Genomic DNA, 16793 nt, shown 5'->3' with positions numbered 1-16793 from the left:
CCACAAAAAAAGAAAACTACAGGCCAATATCACTGATGAACATAGATGCAAAAATCCTTAACAAAATTCTAGCAATCAGAATCCAACAACACATTAAAAAGATCATACACCATGACCAAGTGGGCTTTATCCCAGGGATGCAAGGATTCTTCAATATCCACAAATCAATCAATGTAACTCACCACATTAACAAAATGAAAAATAAAAGCCATATGATTATCTCAATAGATGCAGAGAAGGCCTTTGACAAAATTCAACATCCATTTATGATAAAAACTCTACAGAAAGCAGAAATAGAAGGAACATACCTCAACATAATAAAAGCTATATATGACAAACCCACAGCAAACATTATCCTCAATGGTGAAAATTGAAAGCATTTCCCCTAGAGTCAGGAAAGACAAGGGTGCCCACTTTCACCGCTACTATTCAACATAGTTCTGGAAGTTTTGGCCACAGCAATCAGAGCAGAAAAAGAAATAAAAGGAATCCAAATTGGAAAAGAAGAAGTAAAACTCTCACTGTTTGCAGATGACATGATCCTCTACATAGAAAACCCTAAAGACTCCACCAGAAAATTACTAGAGCTAATCAATGAATATAGTAAAATTGCAGGATATAAAATCAACACACAGAAATCCCTTGCATTCTTATACACTAATAATGAGAAAGTAGAAAAAGAAATTAAGAAAACAATTCTATTCACCACTGCAACGAAAAGAATAAAATACTTAGGAATATATCCACCTAAAGAAACTAAAGACCTATATATAGAAAACTATAAAACACTGATGAAAGAAATCAAAGAGGACACTAATAGATGGAGAAATATACCATGTTCATGGATCAGAAGAATCAATATAGTGAAAATGAGTATACTACCCAAAGCAATCTACATATTCAATGCAATCCCTATCTAGCTACCAGCAGTATTTTTCACAGAGCTAGAACAAATAATTTCACAATTTGTATGGAAATACAAAAAAAACTCGAATAGCCAAAGCAATCTTGAGAAAGAAGAATGGAACTGGAGGAATCAACCTGCCAGACTTCAGGCTCTACTACACAGCCACAGTCATCAAGACAGTATGGTACTGGCACAAAGACAGAAATATAGATCAATGGAACAAAATAGAAAGCCCAGAGATAAGTCCACACACCTATGGACACCTTATCTTTGACAAAGGAGGCAAGAATATACAATGGATTAAAGACAATCTCTTTAACAAGTGGTGCTGGGAAAACTGGTCAACCACTTGTAAAAGAATGAAACTAGAACACTTTCTAACACCATACACAAAAATAAACTCAAAATGGATTAAAGATCTAAATGTAAGACCAGAAACTATAAAACTCCTAGAGGAGAACATAGGCAAAACACTCTCCGACATAAATCACAGCAGGATACTCTATGATCCACCCTACAGAATACTGGAAACAAAAGCAAAAATAAACAAATGGGATCTAATTAAAATTAAAAGCTTCTGCACAACAAAGGAAACTATAAGCAAGGTGAAAAGACAGCCTTCGGAATGGGAGAAATAATAGCAAATGAAGCAACTGACAAACAACTAATCTGAAAAATATACAAGCAACTTATGCAGCTCAAGTCCAGAAAAATAAATGACCCAATCAAAAATGGGCCAAAGAACTAAATAGACATTTCTCCAAAGAAGACATATGGATGGCTAACAAACACATGAAAAGATGCTCAACATCACTCATTATCAGAGAAATGCAAATCAAGACCACAGTGAGATACCATTTCACACCAGTCAGAATGGCTACGATCCAAAAGTCTATAAGCAATAAATGCTGGAGAGGGTGTGGAGAAAAGGGAACCCTGTTACACTGTTGGTGGGAATGCAAACTAGTACAGCCACTGTGGAGAATAGTGTGGAGATTCCTTAAAAAACTGGAAATAGAACTGCCTTATGACCCAGCAATCCCACTGCTGGGCATACATACTGAGGAAAACAGAATTGAAAGAGACATGTGTACCCCAATGTTCATTGCAGCACTGTTTACAATAGCCAGGACATGGAAGCAACCTAGATGTCCATCAGCAGATGACTGGATAAGAAAGCTGTGGTACATATACACAATGGAGTATTACTCAGCCATTAAAAAGAATACATTTGAATCAATTCTAATGAGGTGGATGAAACTAGAGCTGATTATACAGAGTGAAGTAAGCCAGAAAGAAAAACACCAATACAGTATACTAACACATATATATGGAATTTAGAAAGATGGTAATGATAACCCTATATGCGAGACAGCAAAAGAGACACAGATGTATAGAACAGACTTTTGGACTCTGTGGGAGAGGGCAAGGGTGGGATGATTTGGGAGAATGGCATTGAAATATGTATACTATCATGTAAGAAATGAATCACCAGTCTAGGTTCGATACAGGATACAGGATGCTTGGGGCTGGTGCACTGGGATGACCCAGAGGGATGATATTGGGAGGGTTGTGGGAGGGGAGTTCAGGATTGGGAACTCACGTACACCCGTGGCGGATTCATGTAATGTATGACAAAACCAATACAGTATTGTAAAGTTAAAAAAAATTTTTTTATAAGAAATTACAGTATCTGAGATTTTTAAATATACACAGATGGGAGTAATCGAAGATTAGATATTATATAAGAAAAGACTAGGAATCCAGGAGACATAGCAATAGAAACTACCCAAAATGAAATGAAGTAAGCTATGGAACTACTTCAAGCAGCCTGATAGAGACGTAATTAAAGCCTCTTTAAAATAATAAAGAATAGAAAATAAAAATAACATTTCAAAAAAATAATAGCTGAAAGTTTTTCACATTTGACAAAAACTAATAAAACAACTGATTCAAGAATATCTTTGAACCCTAAGCAAAAGAAAAATGAATAAAATTACACCAAGATATACCATAACTGAGGTTCTCAAATCTGGTGATAAACAGAGATGCTTAAAGGCAGTTGGGGTTGGCGGTGATGAAGAAGACATGTTACAAACAAAGAAATAAAGATCAGGGCGACAGCATGTTTTATCAGAAGTAATGGGAGAAGACAGAGGTCCAACACCTCTAGACTACTGGAAAAAAAATCCAACCTATAATTCTATATATATCCAGAAAAAATATTTCTTAAAGATAAAAATGAAATAAAAACTTTTCAGACATTTAAATACTGAAAGAATTCATCCACAGCAGACCCACACTACAATAGCAGTGTATAAGAAGTCTTTCACAAAAGAAAAGTGATGTCAGATGGATATGGTGCTCTATATCAAGGATTAAAGAGAATCAGATATTAAAATTCTGGGGGCTACAATACTTTCAAACTCACTTGAATGAGGGCATCACTACCCTGATAATGAAACCAGACATAGTCACTAGAACAATAGAAAACTACGTTAAGAGAAAGACCCATGTTCAGCAGGGGACTGGGCTTGGAGGAAGGGATTAACTACTAAATGACATGAAGAATATTTGGGGGCTTATGGAAATGCTGTATACTTTGGATGTGTTGGTAGATACATGGGTGTACACATTTGTTAAACTGTACAATTTAAATGTGTACAATTTATTAAGTGTAAATTGTACCTCAATAAAGCTGGTTAAAATAAAACTAAATAAAAGCAGCATATCCAGCAGATACCATGGTTTGTCTCACTCAGTAACCTACCCCATCACTTTATAGACTGTCTTCCTGTGCTATAGAGAGAATATCGGGGTGTAGAGGCTAGAAACCTACAAAGCACATTTCCCATTTTCTCTTGCTGCTTTCATGTGTGACTTATTTATTGACCACAAACAGATACAGATCACTCAAGACTTTACTTAGGAAGAGAATTTTGTAAAAAGAAGGGTAGAGAACAAATCATCTATTATGCTGATGAAGAGAATTTTGTAGAAAGAAGGGTGGAGAACAAATCATCTATTTGCTGGTGAGGACCATGGCAAAGACAACAAGTTACTAGAGCTGGTCACTTCCAGATTGTGGCGAAGGCTTCCTTGGTGGCCCATTTCTGCAGAGAAGTGTTGGAAGTAGTCTCTAAACAAGCTTAAAGTCTATATTTCTAGTGTGTCTACTAGCAATGCTCAATAATAATTTCTTCATTCCTAAGTTGAATAAAATAGTACTTTAAATAGATACAGAATTTCCAAGCAGTCACAACTCAATATCAGCTAATTTAAGAGACCCCTCTAGAACAACAGCCTCTCCATTCCTCTCTCTGTTAGAGAGGAGGCCCCTGTTGGATTCATTCTACATGTTTCATAGCTATGTTCCAATGTGGATTTTGTGGACTCTTACTGTAGAGGTTTATGGCTGGTCCATAATCAAGACATAATTTTTAACTCATTTCCAACTGGAATTTATAAGATTATTTATGTCCAAACTATTGGTACATAATCTTTTCACATCAAGATTTTCTGATGCCAAAAACAACAGGACACTTACTCCAAGGACTTTGCCAGCAAAGGTCCTTGATTAAAGGTCTTATGGTTAAAGCTATGGTTTTTCCAGTGGTCGTGTATGAATGTGAGAGTTGGACCATAAAGAAGGCAGAGAACTGAAGAATTGAAGCTTTTGAAATGTGGCATTGGAAAAGTCCAAGAGAGTCTGTTGGACTGCAAGGAGATCAAACCAGCCAATCCTAAAGGAAATCAATCCTGAATGTTCATTGGAAGGACTGATGCCAAAGCTGAAGCTCCAGTACTATGGTCACCTGATGGGAAGAACTGACTCATTGGAAAAGACCCTGATGCTGGGAAAGATTGAAGGCAGGAGGAGAAGGGGAGAAGAGAGGACAAGATGGTTGGATGGCATCACTGACTCAATGGACATGAGTGTGAGCAAGCTCCGGGAGATGGTGAAGGACAGGGAGCCTGATGTGCTGCAGTCCATGGGGTTGCAAAGAGTTGGACACGACTGAGAAACTGAAAGCAACAATGGCAACCCCAGGGAAATTCCAAGCTGAATTTGCTTCTACCTCCACCAACTCCCCCTCTACTACTGAGCATTGCAGGGCCATGTAGATCTGCTTTCTAAAGTAATTTCTTTCCCTTGACTGTTGCATTATTTCCATCTTCAGGTTTTAGTTTGGCTGGGGAAGAGTCATCAGAAAAAAAAAGAGCATCTCTGTCAACTCTTCCATTCTTGCCCTCTGATGGAGCCCTGATAGCTTCCCTTCAATGAAAACAACTGAGCTCCTTTGGCAGCACCCACCGTGAGTCTGGCAGTAAAATAGGGGAGCTGTGAATTGTCCTTTTCCTCTCCTTCCATCTCATGTTCTCCCACGTTTTGTCTCCATATTCCTCTGTTTGTGTCTACTTCATTCTCTGGCTCTGGCTGTTTCTCTCTCTCTCCATCCTTAAAGACAGTTGTATTTGTGCAGCTGATTCACACATCTTGATTTTTCTCATTTACTTAAAAGTTAACTAAATCAAATGGTTCTATATAACTGTTTAAAACATCACAGATGTTAAGGAAACTACCAACATCAGTTTCTCTTCCTCTTCCAGAATTATGCTTCACCACATGCCAAAACCCAGCAGAGGGCATCCTTCCATTTCAGATGCACAAATAGGGAAAAGGTTCTACAAGCCCAACAATGTCCTCTATTTGCAATTGTGCATGGAATCTAAATCAAGTGGCTATTGCAGGAGGGGAATTTGTTATGTAAGCTGTTTTAGACTGTTTATCTCCGTTTTGAATTATAAATCTAGAAGTAATTCCTCTTTTATCAAAAAAAGGAAGGGGGGTGAACCTCTCTTCAGACTTGGGGAATCAGCTTCAAATTTCAGAAGCAACAGGGTAGCATGTGTGTGATTCTTCTACCTCTAGGTTACTTTGTGTGTAATAAAGTGATCACAGAGACAAAGTCATTGAGAAAGAACTCTGCATTCAATCTCCTTTGTCTGTCATGCTCTCCCTCTGTCCCTGAAACTGAAGGACAAACCACAGGAGAGGCACTTGGGCAGGTTAGACTGCGAAGGAGGAAGATGAGCATGGTTAAAATGAGAACAGTGGGTGAAGCGAAGTCACTCAGTCGTGTCGACTCTTTGTGACCCCATGGACTGTAGCCTACCATGCTCCTCCGTCCGTGGGATTCTCCAGGCAAGAATACTGGAGTGGGTTGCCATTTCCTTCTCCAGGAGATCTTCCCAACCCAGGGATCAAACCCGAGTCTCCTGCATTGCAGGCAGATGCTTTACCATCTGAGCCACCAGTGGGTGGGCTAAGCTTATTACCCACTAAGTGATCTTAGAGATCACCCACTAAGATCAACTGTGCAGTTTCACAGAACTTAAAACATCACATTGAAAAATATCTTACATTGTCAGAAGAATTTTTTCCCAGTTTAAAAAGCAAATTCTGACAACCTTTTACCAGTGATTTTCTTCCCAGTGTGGATATGTTCTTCAGATTTTTTCCCTTGTGGAAGAATGTCTTAAAGAAGGAAAGATATGAAGAGACAATATAGCATCATTCCTACAGCCATTTAATGTATGTTTTTGAGAGCTTTGTGACAAACTCTCTTCTAGGTGCTAAGAATATAGCAGCAAACAGACCAACAACAATTACTTGCCTTGAGGTGATGTGCCAAAGTACAAGGGTTTGGGGAATTGGACTGACCTAACATGGAGTCCTGGCCGTGCCAATTACCCAGCTATGTGACTTGGAGCAAAAGAATATTCTCTTTTTCAAAACAGGGATGAAAATTGCTACTATTTATTGAAAACATACTTTGTTCCAACCATATGAACTGATTAATATTTTATATCATTATATAATTGATACATTAACTATATAATAATGGGGCTTCCCAGGTGGCCCTAGTGATTAAAAAAAAAAAAAAAAAACCTCTTGCCAATGCAGAGGACGCAAGAGACATGTTTTGATTTCAGGGTCAGGAAGATCCTCTGGAGTAGGAAATGGCAACCCACTCCAATATTCTTGTCTGGAAAATTCCATGGACAGAAAAACCTGGCACCTACAGTCCATGGGGCCTGAGAGAGGTAGACACGACTAAGCAACTGAGCACACACACGCATGTGTAATAATAACATAATATAATACATACATATACAATAAAACCCTCACCATTAGCCTAAGAAAAGTTCTACTATTATTCTCATACAAAAGAGCAAACCAGGTAACAGAGTGATTTACACATTTCCCAGCATTAGAAGTATCAGAGCATGTTGAAACAATGCTGCCTGACTCCAAGGCTATCTTGCCTTTTAAGCAGTGTTCAGAGAGTTCATTTCTAAAGTTAGACTGATGGTTAGATGAGATAACACATGTAAGCTGAAAATATACTATAGTGCTTTTTAAAATCTATATATTTATCTGTCATTATCTGTACCATTGCCGTGGGTATCTGGGACCTCAGGCTCAACACTTCAATCAAAATTCTTCTCATTCAGAATCAATCCGTGTCCAGCTCTGGTTGAAAGTAAGACTGCATGATGTCATAGCTAGTGACTCATGGCTTTTCTGCATTAATCTTTCCATAAGATGGCAGACTGTATCTAACAGCCACGGCTCTAGACAGGACATCAGATACAAGCAACCTGTAACAAACAGGAGCATTTCCTGCTAAGAAAAATCTCTGGCTTTTTCTTTCTCTGAAACCTGAAGGTTAAGACCAGATTTGAAAAATTAATATGTACTGACTTCTCAGTACACTCAAGGCACCAGAAATATCAAGAAAAATACAGAATGCCATGTAAATTAATTATTGCAATTCACTTTTTTCTTCTCTGATCAGTGACCTTGTCAGCCCTATATCCCCAGCCACTGACGTCTCTCAGCCCTTTGCTCTCCCTCTCTCCAAAGTGTCCCCTCCAGAGCCCCCTTCTTGGGCTTCTTACCGATGACACACATTCATAGATGGATGGGGGCTATTATGCTAATAGTGTTATTCAGAGAGCAGTGAAGGAGTCATGTTTTTTGCTGCTCTGGGAATTCGCTCTGCTCACTGTAAGCCTGCATTTGTGTCTCACACTCCTGCATTCCTCAAATCAAGAATCATTTTAAACAACAAGAAGATAAAATTCTGGCTACAGGCCCTATTTCTTATTGATTTCATTTCATGACTGTCATCTCAGTTTCATTAAGTAGGAAATTGAGTGTTTGAAAATGTAGTATAGGAGAATTCACAAATGCATATCTCATATATTCCGTTTTTCTTGCCTGCACTTAAAAAAATGTTTTTGTCCCATATGTCAAGCTTCTCAATTCAAAACTCAAGTTAACTAACAATTTTTAAAATGTATTTCTATTCAAAAAGACAATTCCATGCTGATTTTGTCTCACTACGACTCTGTAGGGATGAACACTGTAGTGATACATCATTTGGGTTAGAAATAAGTGCTTCAAAACTGCTGGATTGAACTCCGAAAATCAGTAAGTATGCTGGTAGCTATGATGCAAGTTGCTTTGTCATAGGTTTACAGATTTCTGTCAACACTGGTTGGGTTCAATAAAAAAAGATTTTCCTTAGCAGACACTTACCCCTAGATAATGGCCATCAATGAACACGACAGGGAGGGAAGGAGCTTCAGAAACCCGCCGGCATCGTTCATCTAACTCTTTTCCATAGTCGCCATTCAGAGCAATGTTTTTCTCTTCAAATTTGACTCGATGGTTCTGGAAGATCTTTCTAACCAGTTCACACCTTTCAAAGGTTGTCCGTACCACACGAAGGCAAGTGGTATAAATCACTACCCGGTCAAATTCCAGCTCAGCTGATGGTTGCTGAAGGAAAACATTCTAGTGTAAATATTTTGCATTTGCTCTCTTCTCATTATTTTAAGACAATTAACATTTCAGCCAATGACTTAGGTGTTAAATGTGTACAAGTTGAATAAGTACCATATTTGTCAATTCTAAGACATGTCTTTATATTTTAGAACATTTGTAATTGCAAGAAAAGTGACAACATAATTTAGATGACATAATTTAATTGACAGTATTTTTTTCCCTTCTTAGTAGCATATCAGATAATGGTGCACCTTAAAACTGATGATGCCTCACATGGCACACCATGTGAGGAAATAAGGAATGGTAAAATTACTTTTCTCATCTTTTGTAGACATCATTCAATTATGATAGTGGCCTCTTGTACCCAAAGTAAAGCATGGGACAGAATAGTCAACATTAAAATTTAACCATTTGAACAGTCTTCTCCTTATCAACTTACCAAATTTTAAGGTTTTTTGAGCCACAATTTCTTGAGAGTAGAGGACCTATATCATAGGGCTGCTCTGAGGTTTAAGTGTGCGAGTGTGAGTTCTGCTGAGTGGCAGGCTTCCTTGTGCAGTGAGAGGTCGCCACCACTAGGAACAAAAGGTTGAGTGGCTCAAAGAGAGTGTATAGAAACCAAGACCAAGGTGGGCAGCAGGTAAAAGCCAGATATGGAAAGGAATAAAGGAAATAGTACACTGCAACAGAGGCAAGCAACTCTCAAAACCAAGGTGAAGACTCCTAAGAAGAGAATCCTTTTTTGTCTGCATTTCCTGCTACATCAGGAATCAGTGACTGCAACACTGCGAGCGCCATATCAGCTAGGTGGTCCCGACGTCACCAGGACAACATCATCCTCTTCCTCTTTATCATAGTCTTACTTGAAGGAGGCTGAACAGAACCCAACTACACATCGTGAGTTCAAGGGATACATGAGTCTCCACGGGGCTACAGTTGTTGAAAGACAACCATGCAACTTGTAAACTCCTGTGAAATCAAAACTTTGATTGGAAACCATTCCAAGGAGCTAAATAGTAGAATCAGAAGGTAGGATAGTAAGCTCCACCATTTTGTAGTCAAAGAAAGTGAACCACTCAGCCAGATGCGAACACACAGGTAGTCCTGGAAAGGTATGAAGTGATGAAGACGGCAATGCAATGGCCTACACTTCACTGAGAAAGAGGACAGTTTGTTTTTCCTGATGGTGAAATGTACTAAAGACATAAGAATCATTTCTTCCCCCAACAGAATTTAGAGGCTGAGTTGAAAATCAGAGCTCTGGAGGGGCAAAGCTTGTGTCATGAATACTGGAGCGGGCCAGGAGTAAAAGAGGTAGGTACTAATGAGGGGCAGGGAGAGCATCATTTGAAAAGGGAAAACAGAACTCAGCTTCAAGCAATTCCAGGATTTCAGTCATGCCACTTAGTGTTGTCAAATAAGATTATTGTAAATATAAACTTGAAACCTGGATTTTTATAAGAAATTTTCTGCTTTCTAAATAGTGGCACCTCATTAAAAAATATATTGAGACCCTTGGACCAATATCACTGAAGGCTGAATTTGGCTTATAGACCGGAAATTTATTAACGCTGGAAGGGAGAGAGTCCTGGGGAGTTATATCATATATTCCTGGACAATGTCTCTGGCTATCTGTGTCTCTGAGAAGTTACTGAGCCATTTAGCTCAGTTTCTTCATCTGTAGAATGTAGAATGTGATAATAGCAGTAGATACCAAACAGATTTGATGAGTAGATTAAGTAAGAGAGAATAAGAAAACAACTAGTGCAGGGCTTAAAATAAAGTACTGTGTTAAGTTATAACTGCAAAAATGTTACACTCCACATTGTGGAACTTTTAAGAATAAAACCACAAGCAAAAATAAATCAGTGGAAAACATTAGTGAAATTAATAATACAAAAAAGAGGACTATTAGATTAAGAAGCATTGATCTTCAAAGAGGGTAACCAAATGCCCAAGAGCCTCTGGTTTCTCTTCATACATTTATGGACATGCTGGGAATCACTGAACTCACTGTAAACGTTGCAGCTTTTGGAAGAGCACTAAGATTCTCTTCTTCCTAATGATTTTATCTGGGTAATTATGCATTGTTCCTCTGGCTGCAAAGACTTATAACTGCATTTGTTTCTATCAAAATGCTTCACTTTTTTCAATAATACACTTATTGTTTTAAATATTTGATAAGAAATACAGTTCCCCTATGTGAAGAAGTGGGAAAGTTTAAGATTGGACCATTCTGCTACTACAACTGACTCACATAGGATTCTCTCTGCTAGGAAACAAATGCTTGGTACCACTTTCCTGTGTGTCTCTAAGAAATATACATTTAAAAAACAGTAACAGCATGAATCCTTACTGGGTGGCCATGTTAAATGCTGTCTAGTGCAAAGGGTAACAAAAATATTCCTATACAGCTATTGTTGAGGATTAGCTTTGTTGACTGAAATCAATGATTCTACAATAGTATTTGATATTAGAATAAACTAGGGAGCTTTTAAAAATCCCTAAAGCCCAGTCCAAGCACATGCCTGTTAAATCAGAATCACAGGGTGGGCCTTCAAAACTGAAGTTTGTTTTTTTTTTTTTTAATTCCTATGGGTAGACCCGGGTTCAATCCCTGGCTTGGGAAGATCCCCTGGAGAAGGAAATGGCAATCCACTCCAGTACTATTGCCTGGAAAATCCCATGGACAGAGGAGCCTGGTAGGCTACAGTCCATGGGGTCGCAAAGAGTCGGACACGACTGAGCGACTTCACTTCACTTCACTTCATGGCAATTTCTGGCTTCCCCAGCAGTAAATAATTCGCCGCAATGCAGAAGACACAGGAGACATAGGTTTGATCCCTGACTCAGGAAGATCTCCTGGAGAAGGGAATGGCAACCCATTCCAGTATTCCTGCCAGGAGAATCCCATGGACAGAGGAGCTTGGAGGGCTTTAGTCCATATGGTCGCAAAGAGTCAGACACGAAGCCACTGAGCACACAGCACATGGAAATTTCAGTGTGCAACCAAGTTCTAGAACTAGTTAGACACCAGTTGGAAATGCAGAATCATGAGCTGCAGCCCAGATCTACTGAATCAAAATCTGCTCTTTAACAAGTTTTCTGGGAAATCTGGGTTCACATTCTATTTTGAGGAACCCTAGTAAGTCACATAGACAGTTTGACTTGACAGAAAACCTAGGTTTATGCCCCTTTAAAATAACTGCTAGTCATTTACACAGTCATTAGAATAAGTTGCCAAATATACGCTAGGCACTAGATATATAATGGTGAGCAAACAATATAATTTCCTAACGAGCTCATAGTTTAAAGTAATAAACAAAAATGTTACATAAATAAATATAGAATTATAAGCTGGTAAGTGCTGCAAAGGAAATGCACAAGTTGTTAGAAGAGGCTATGGCAGAAGGGTCTTTTTTGTTTAGAGGTTAAGAAAGCATTTTCTGGTATTTGAGCTCCGATTAAAAGGAAAAGAAGTTACAGAAATTAACTAGGTAGCGAGCATGGGGGAAAATATCATAGACAAGTGTAAAGAGATTGACATGGAGGAAGATGGCATGTTTGAGATTCTGAAAGAAAGTCTTATGTGAAACACAAAGAAGGAGAATTATAATAATACTGAATGAGTCTGGACATGTATAGAGGATCAATACCATGTATATTTTACAGACAGTTTAAAGATCTATGGCCTTTAACTTAAAAGCAATGAGAAATCCCTGGAGGTTTTTAAGGAATATGGGAGGGGTTTACGTATTTTAAAAATAAGTGAAGCAGATATTTGCACAAACCTAGCAAGTGCCATTTTTGCTGTAGTTGTTTAGTCGTTAAGTCTTGTCTGTCTCTTTGGAATCCCATGGACTATAGCCCACCAGGCTCCTCCGTGGGATTTCCCAGACAAGAATACTGGAGCGGGTTGCCATTTCCTTCTTCAGGGATCTTTCCAACCCAAGGATCAAACTCATGTCTCCTGAATTGGCTGGCAGATTCTTTACTGCTGAGCTACCTAGGAGGCTCAACAACAGTGTCATTATTAGTACAGTCTAAAGGAATGATGCTCTCAGGGTTATGTAATCCACACTGTGAACCATCATTTCCATTCTCATTCCCAACTCCCCTGGTCTGGGAACTCAGATGGAATCTGGGATAAATTCAAGGTAGGAAATAAAGTTATCTTGTGTAAGTAATTAAGTAAACAAAAATGATCTTATTAAACAGTTTTTTATATGATTTGAAAGTAGATCTTTCTATAAGTAGAGGCGGGTTGAATGATTTCTCAAGGTTGTTTCCAGTTTTATGATATGAATTTTAAATGATATTGTCTTGGGGGAAAATAATCCTCTTCTACACTTGCTTCATTTTCTTTCCCTCAACAGATTTGTCAAAGCATCTGGCCAGAAATCTAAAAATAGCCTCTCAGTGGTTAGCTGTCCCTCTTCTCCCTTCCTCAGTGTTACCATGGGAATAGTGTAATGAAGGATGGAGGCGTCTGAGAAAGCTCTAAGAAGCCCCTGGCATCTGCAGTCTGCTTGTTCTGAGAGAGTCGATCTAGGTGATAATAAAGGCAAGCCATTGCCTCCTTTCCATTGATTAAAAAAAGATGAATCTTCAGGGTGCCCCAAAGCCTCACAACAACCCACGGCAAAGATAGATGTGTTGTCAAGGGAGAGAACTCGCTGTGAATGAGACTAAAGTGTGTCTACATAGCCTTGAACATATATCTTCAAGCTGCACCTTGCCTGGCAATCACCACTGTCAGACAGTAAGTATTGTAGTCATCGAGGCATCTGGGAACACTTCTAGAGCCCCAAATCCACTGTAACTCCCACTGCCTCAGGCCAAGAATTGTCCCCACTGCTCCCTGATAGAGGGTCAGCTTGGTGTAAACTCACCTCCGCAGGCTTGGGCAGATCTGGTGGGTTATTTCCACTCGACCCTTTGCCTGTCCAGGTGGCCCTGGTTTGACAAGATCTCCTGAAATTGAGGTCCCTAGACAACTCCAGGAATTCAATTCTTAAATAAAACTAAAAAATATAATAAAGACTGACATTTTAAAATGCCGATGGCAGTGTGTGCATGCGTGCACGCTCAGTTTTGTCCAACTCTTTGCAATCCCATGGACTGTAACCCTCCAGGCTCCACTGTCCATAGGGATTCTCCAGGCAAGAACACTGGAGGGGTTGCCATGCCCTCCTTCAGGAGAACTTCCTGACTCAGGGATCTAACCCACGTCTCCTGCTATGGCAGACACAATGCTAATAACTTCACATTTATTTAATCTTCCCAATAATTACATGACGTTAGTATATTTATTTATAGATCTAGAAACCTAGGTTCAGAGAGAACAAGTGTCCTCAACAGGATGATGGAGTTAAAATTACAGCAAAATTAGAAAATTGGAGCCCAGATGTATACACTCCAAAGTCCATGTGTTTCCACCCAGCCAAGCAGAACCCCTGAACAACGCTGTTGCTTTGTTACCCCTGCTCCAGGATTAAGTTATTGCCAAAACAGACCACTGTAGAACTAATTCAAGGCCCGTGAAATAACACTGATGATTTAAAGAGGTTTGTCTCTTTACCAAATTATGCTCCCACATTTAATAGCAACATCCCAGGAGGGGCAATTTTAACTTTAATTTCAGTCTAAAAAGATTCCTTTGACATGGACAAGGTGCAGAGACCTTTCCTCTGTCTGAAGGCAAAGAGGTGAAGTGATTAGCTCAGAGCCATGCAGCATGTCAGAAGGCTAGCGGGGACTGGACCCAGATTTCCTGATTATTAGGCATCGGGCCAACCCGCTGGCTCCAGGAATCAATTTTATATACAAGACACTTGCCTTTGGAAGCAGGGATGTGGGCTTTACTTAGTAAAGGGCAGGAATTCTCTCTCTCTCTCTCCCTCCTTGTGCCACTCTGTAAACCCCTGTGGCTATATGCGTATTCTGAGATGCTTCTTAATAATACATTTAAATAAATAAATAAGTTCCTGCCTGCCTTGTTTCAAAGTGCCTTTTGAATTATTTCACTTAACTACTGTGATGTGAAAACCTACTTTATCCACACTGTCCTACTCTCTTATCTTAGTTTCTGAATCTGACCCCACTCTGACCATACTCCCTACTTAGTTCTGAGGGTACCCCCTCCCACACTTTGACCACAAACACCATGAGTACCTTCTCATGTTCCTTTGTAACATACGGGTTAATAAGTACTATTTGCTGCATGACTCCAGTGTGTGTACACACACACACACACACACACACACACACACACACACACACACAGAGTTCCAGGGCTGCACAGGGGAACTTTACATGTGTAATGTTCATTTATCATAAGAGATAAGGATTATTATCCAAATTTTATAGTCAAAGAAACTGAAACTTGAAGGTAAATTTAAGGTCAAGGCTATGGTTTTCCAGTGGTCATGTATGGATGTGAGAGTTGGACTGTGAAGAAAGCTGAGCGCTGAAGAATTAATGCTTTTGAACTGCGGTGTTGGAGAAGACTCTTGAGAGTCCCTTGGACTGCAAGGAGATCCAACCAGTCCATTCTGAAGGAGATCAGCCCTGGGATTTCTTTGGAAAGAATGATGCTGAAGCTGAAACTCCAGTACTTTGGCCACCTCATGCAAAGGGTTGACTCATTGGAAAAGACTCTGATGCTGGGAGGGACTGGGGGCAGGAGGGGAAGGGGATGACAGAGGATGAGATGGCTGAATGGCAACACTGACTCGATGGAGTTGAATCTGAGTGAACTCCGGGAGTTGGTGATGGACAGGGAGGCCTAGCATGCTGCGATTCATGGGGTCGCGAAGAGTCGGACATGACTGAGCAACTGAACTGAACTGAACATGCCTCAGAGGAAAATGGAGCAGAACCAGAATTTTAACCTGAGTCTTCCTCCTAAATTCTTGCTTACAGCCTTAGGAAGATACTCCACAACCATCTTAAATACAATCAACAAATGGTCAAACCATTCCAGAACTGAGTAGTGAATAGTACCGTGGAGAGACTATCAGAGGGACTATCGGAGGGACCATCCTAGAAATTCCCATTGCTCCTCCCTCCACTTCATTCCAGTGTCTCTGGGTACATATCACCTCCTCAGACATACCTCCCTCATCATCCCATGTAAAATAGACTCTCCATCCCCTAATGCAATTCTTTCTTTTAGAATACTTAGTGCTGCTGGACATTATTGTGTATGTTTATTGGCTTATCATCTCAACAAATAAAACATAACCTAAATAAAACAAGGGCTTCCCTGGTGGCTCAGTGGTAAGAATCTGCCTGCCAATGTAGGAGAAATGGGTTTGATCCCTGATCTGGGAAGATCCTCTGGAGAAGGAAATGGTAACCCACTTCAGTATTCTTGCTTAGAGAACCCCATGGACAGAGGAGTCTGGCATGGACAGAGAGGTCACAAAGAGTTGGATATGACTCAGTGACTGAACACACACACACACACACACACACACACACACACAAATAAAGCAGAAATTCATTTTGTACTCAAGAACCTAGAATATGACCTGGTACATAGATGCTCAGGAAATACCTCCTGACCTCTTCTGCATACACTGAATTAAGACTTGATTTGAATCTATCTCTTAGTAACAGAATAACCTTGTAGCAGTTAATCTCTTTAAGTCTCAGTTTTTTTATTTGTAAAATAGACATCAGTGCTTACTTCATGGGAAATTGTGAAGATTAAATGATTAAATGAATAGAAAAATCCTTAACATGAATCCTGATACATAATAAATAATAAATGTTATTCCTTTATTATTAATATCATTATTACAAAATGTTCTGGACACACAACAGAAATAGTACTATCACCACAATTATTATCATCAACAAGTCCAAATTCATACAAGTCATCAACCACCTAAGTTTGAATGGAAAAGTTTAACTTCGTAGTTACATGATGATCAAAAAATAAATATCTTTAATGCATTAAATTACTACTTAAATTTGCTTGGATGTGCCATCAATTCTAAGAGTAGAAAACAATAGAGAATA

The 16793-nt window shown here is 39.3% G+C and overlaps 1 protein-coding gene across 1 annotated transcript in view; it reads right to left on the bottom strand.

The window, feature by feature from the left end:
* Positions 1–16793, bottom strand: part of GRXCR1 (glutaredoxin and cysteine rich domain containing 1) — a 138295-nt gene that overhangs the window by 60930 nt on the left and 60572 nt on the right. Inside the window, exon 2 of the mRNA XM_004009798.5 lies at positions 8517–8759. Coding sequence (XP_004009847.1) covers positions 8517–8759 — 243 coding nt within the window. The remainder of the gene's footprint in view (positions 1–8516; positions 8760–16793) is intronic.

Source organism: Ovis aries, chromosome 6 (assembly GCF_016772045.2).
Source record: "Ovis aries strain OAR_USU_Benz2616 breed Rambouillet chromosome 6, ARS-UI_Ramb_v3.0, whole genome shotgun sequence".
In the NCBI taxonomy this organism is placed as follows: domain Eukaryota; kingdom Metazoa; phylum Chordata; class Mammalia; order Artiodactyla; family Bovidae; genus Ovis; species Ovis aries.
The sequence above is the reverse complement of the archived record's forward strand: the minus strand, read 5'-3'. Positions and strand labels throughout refer to the sequence as shown.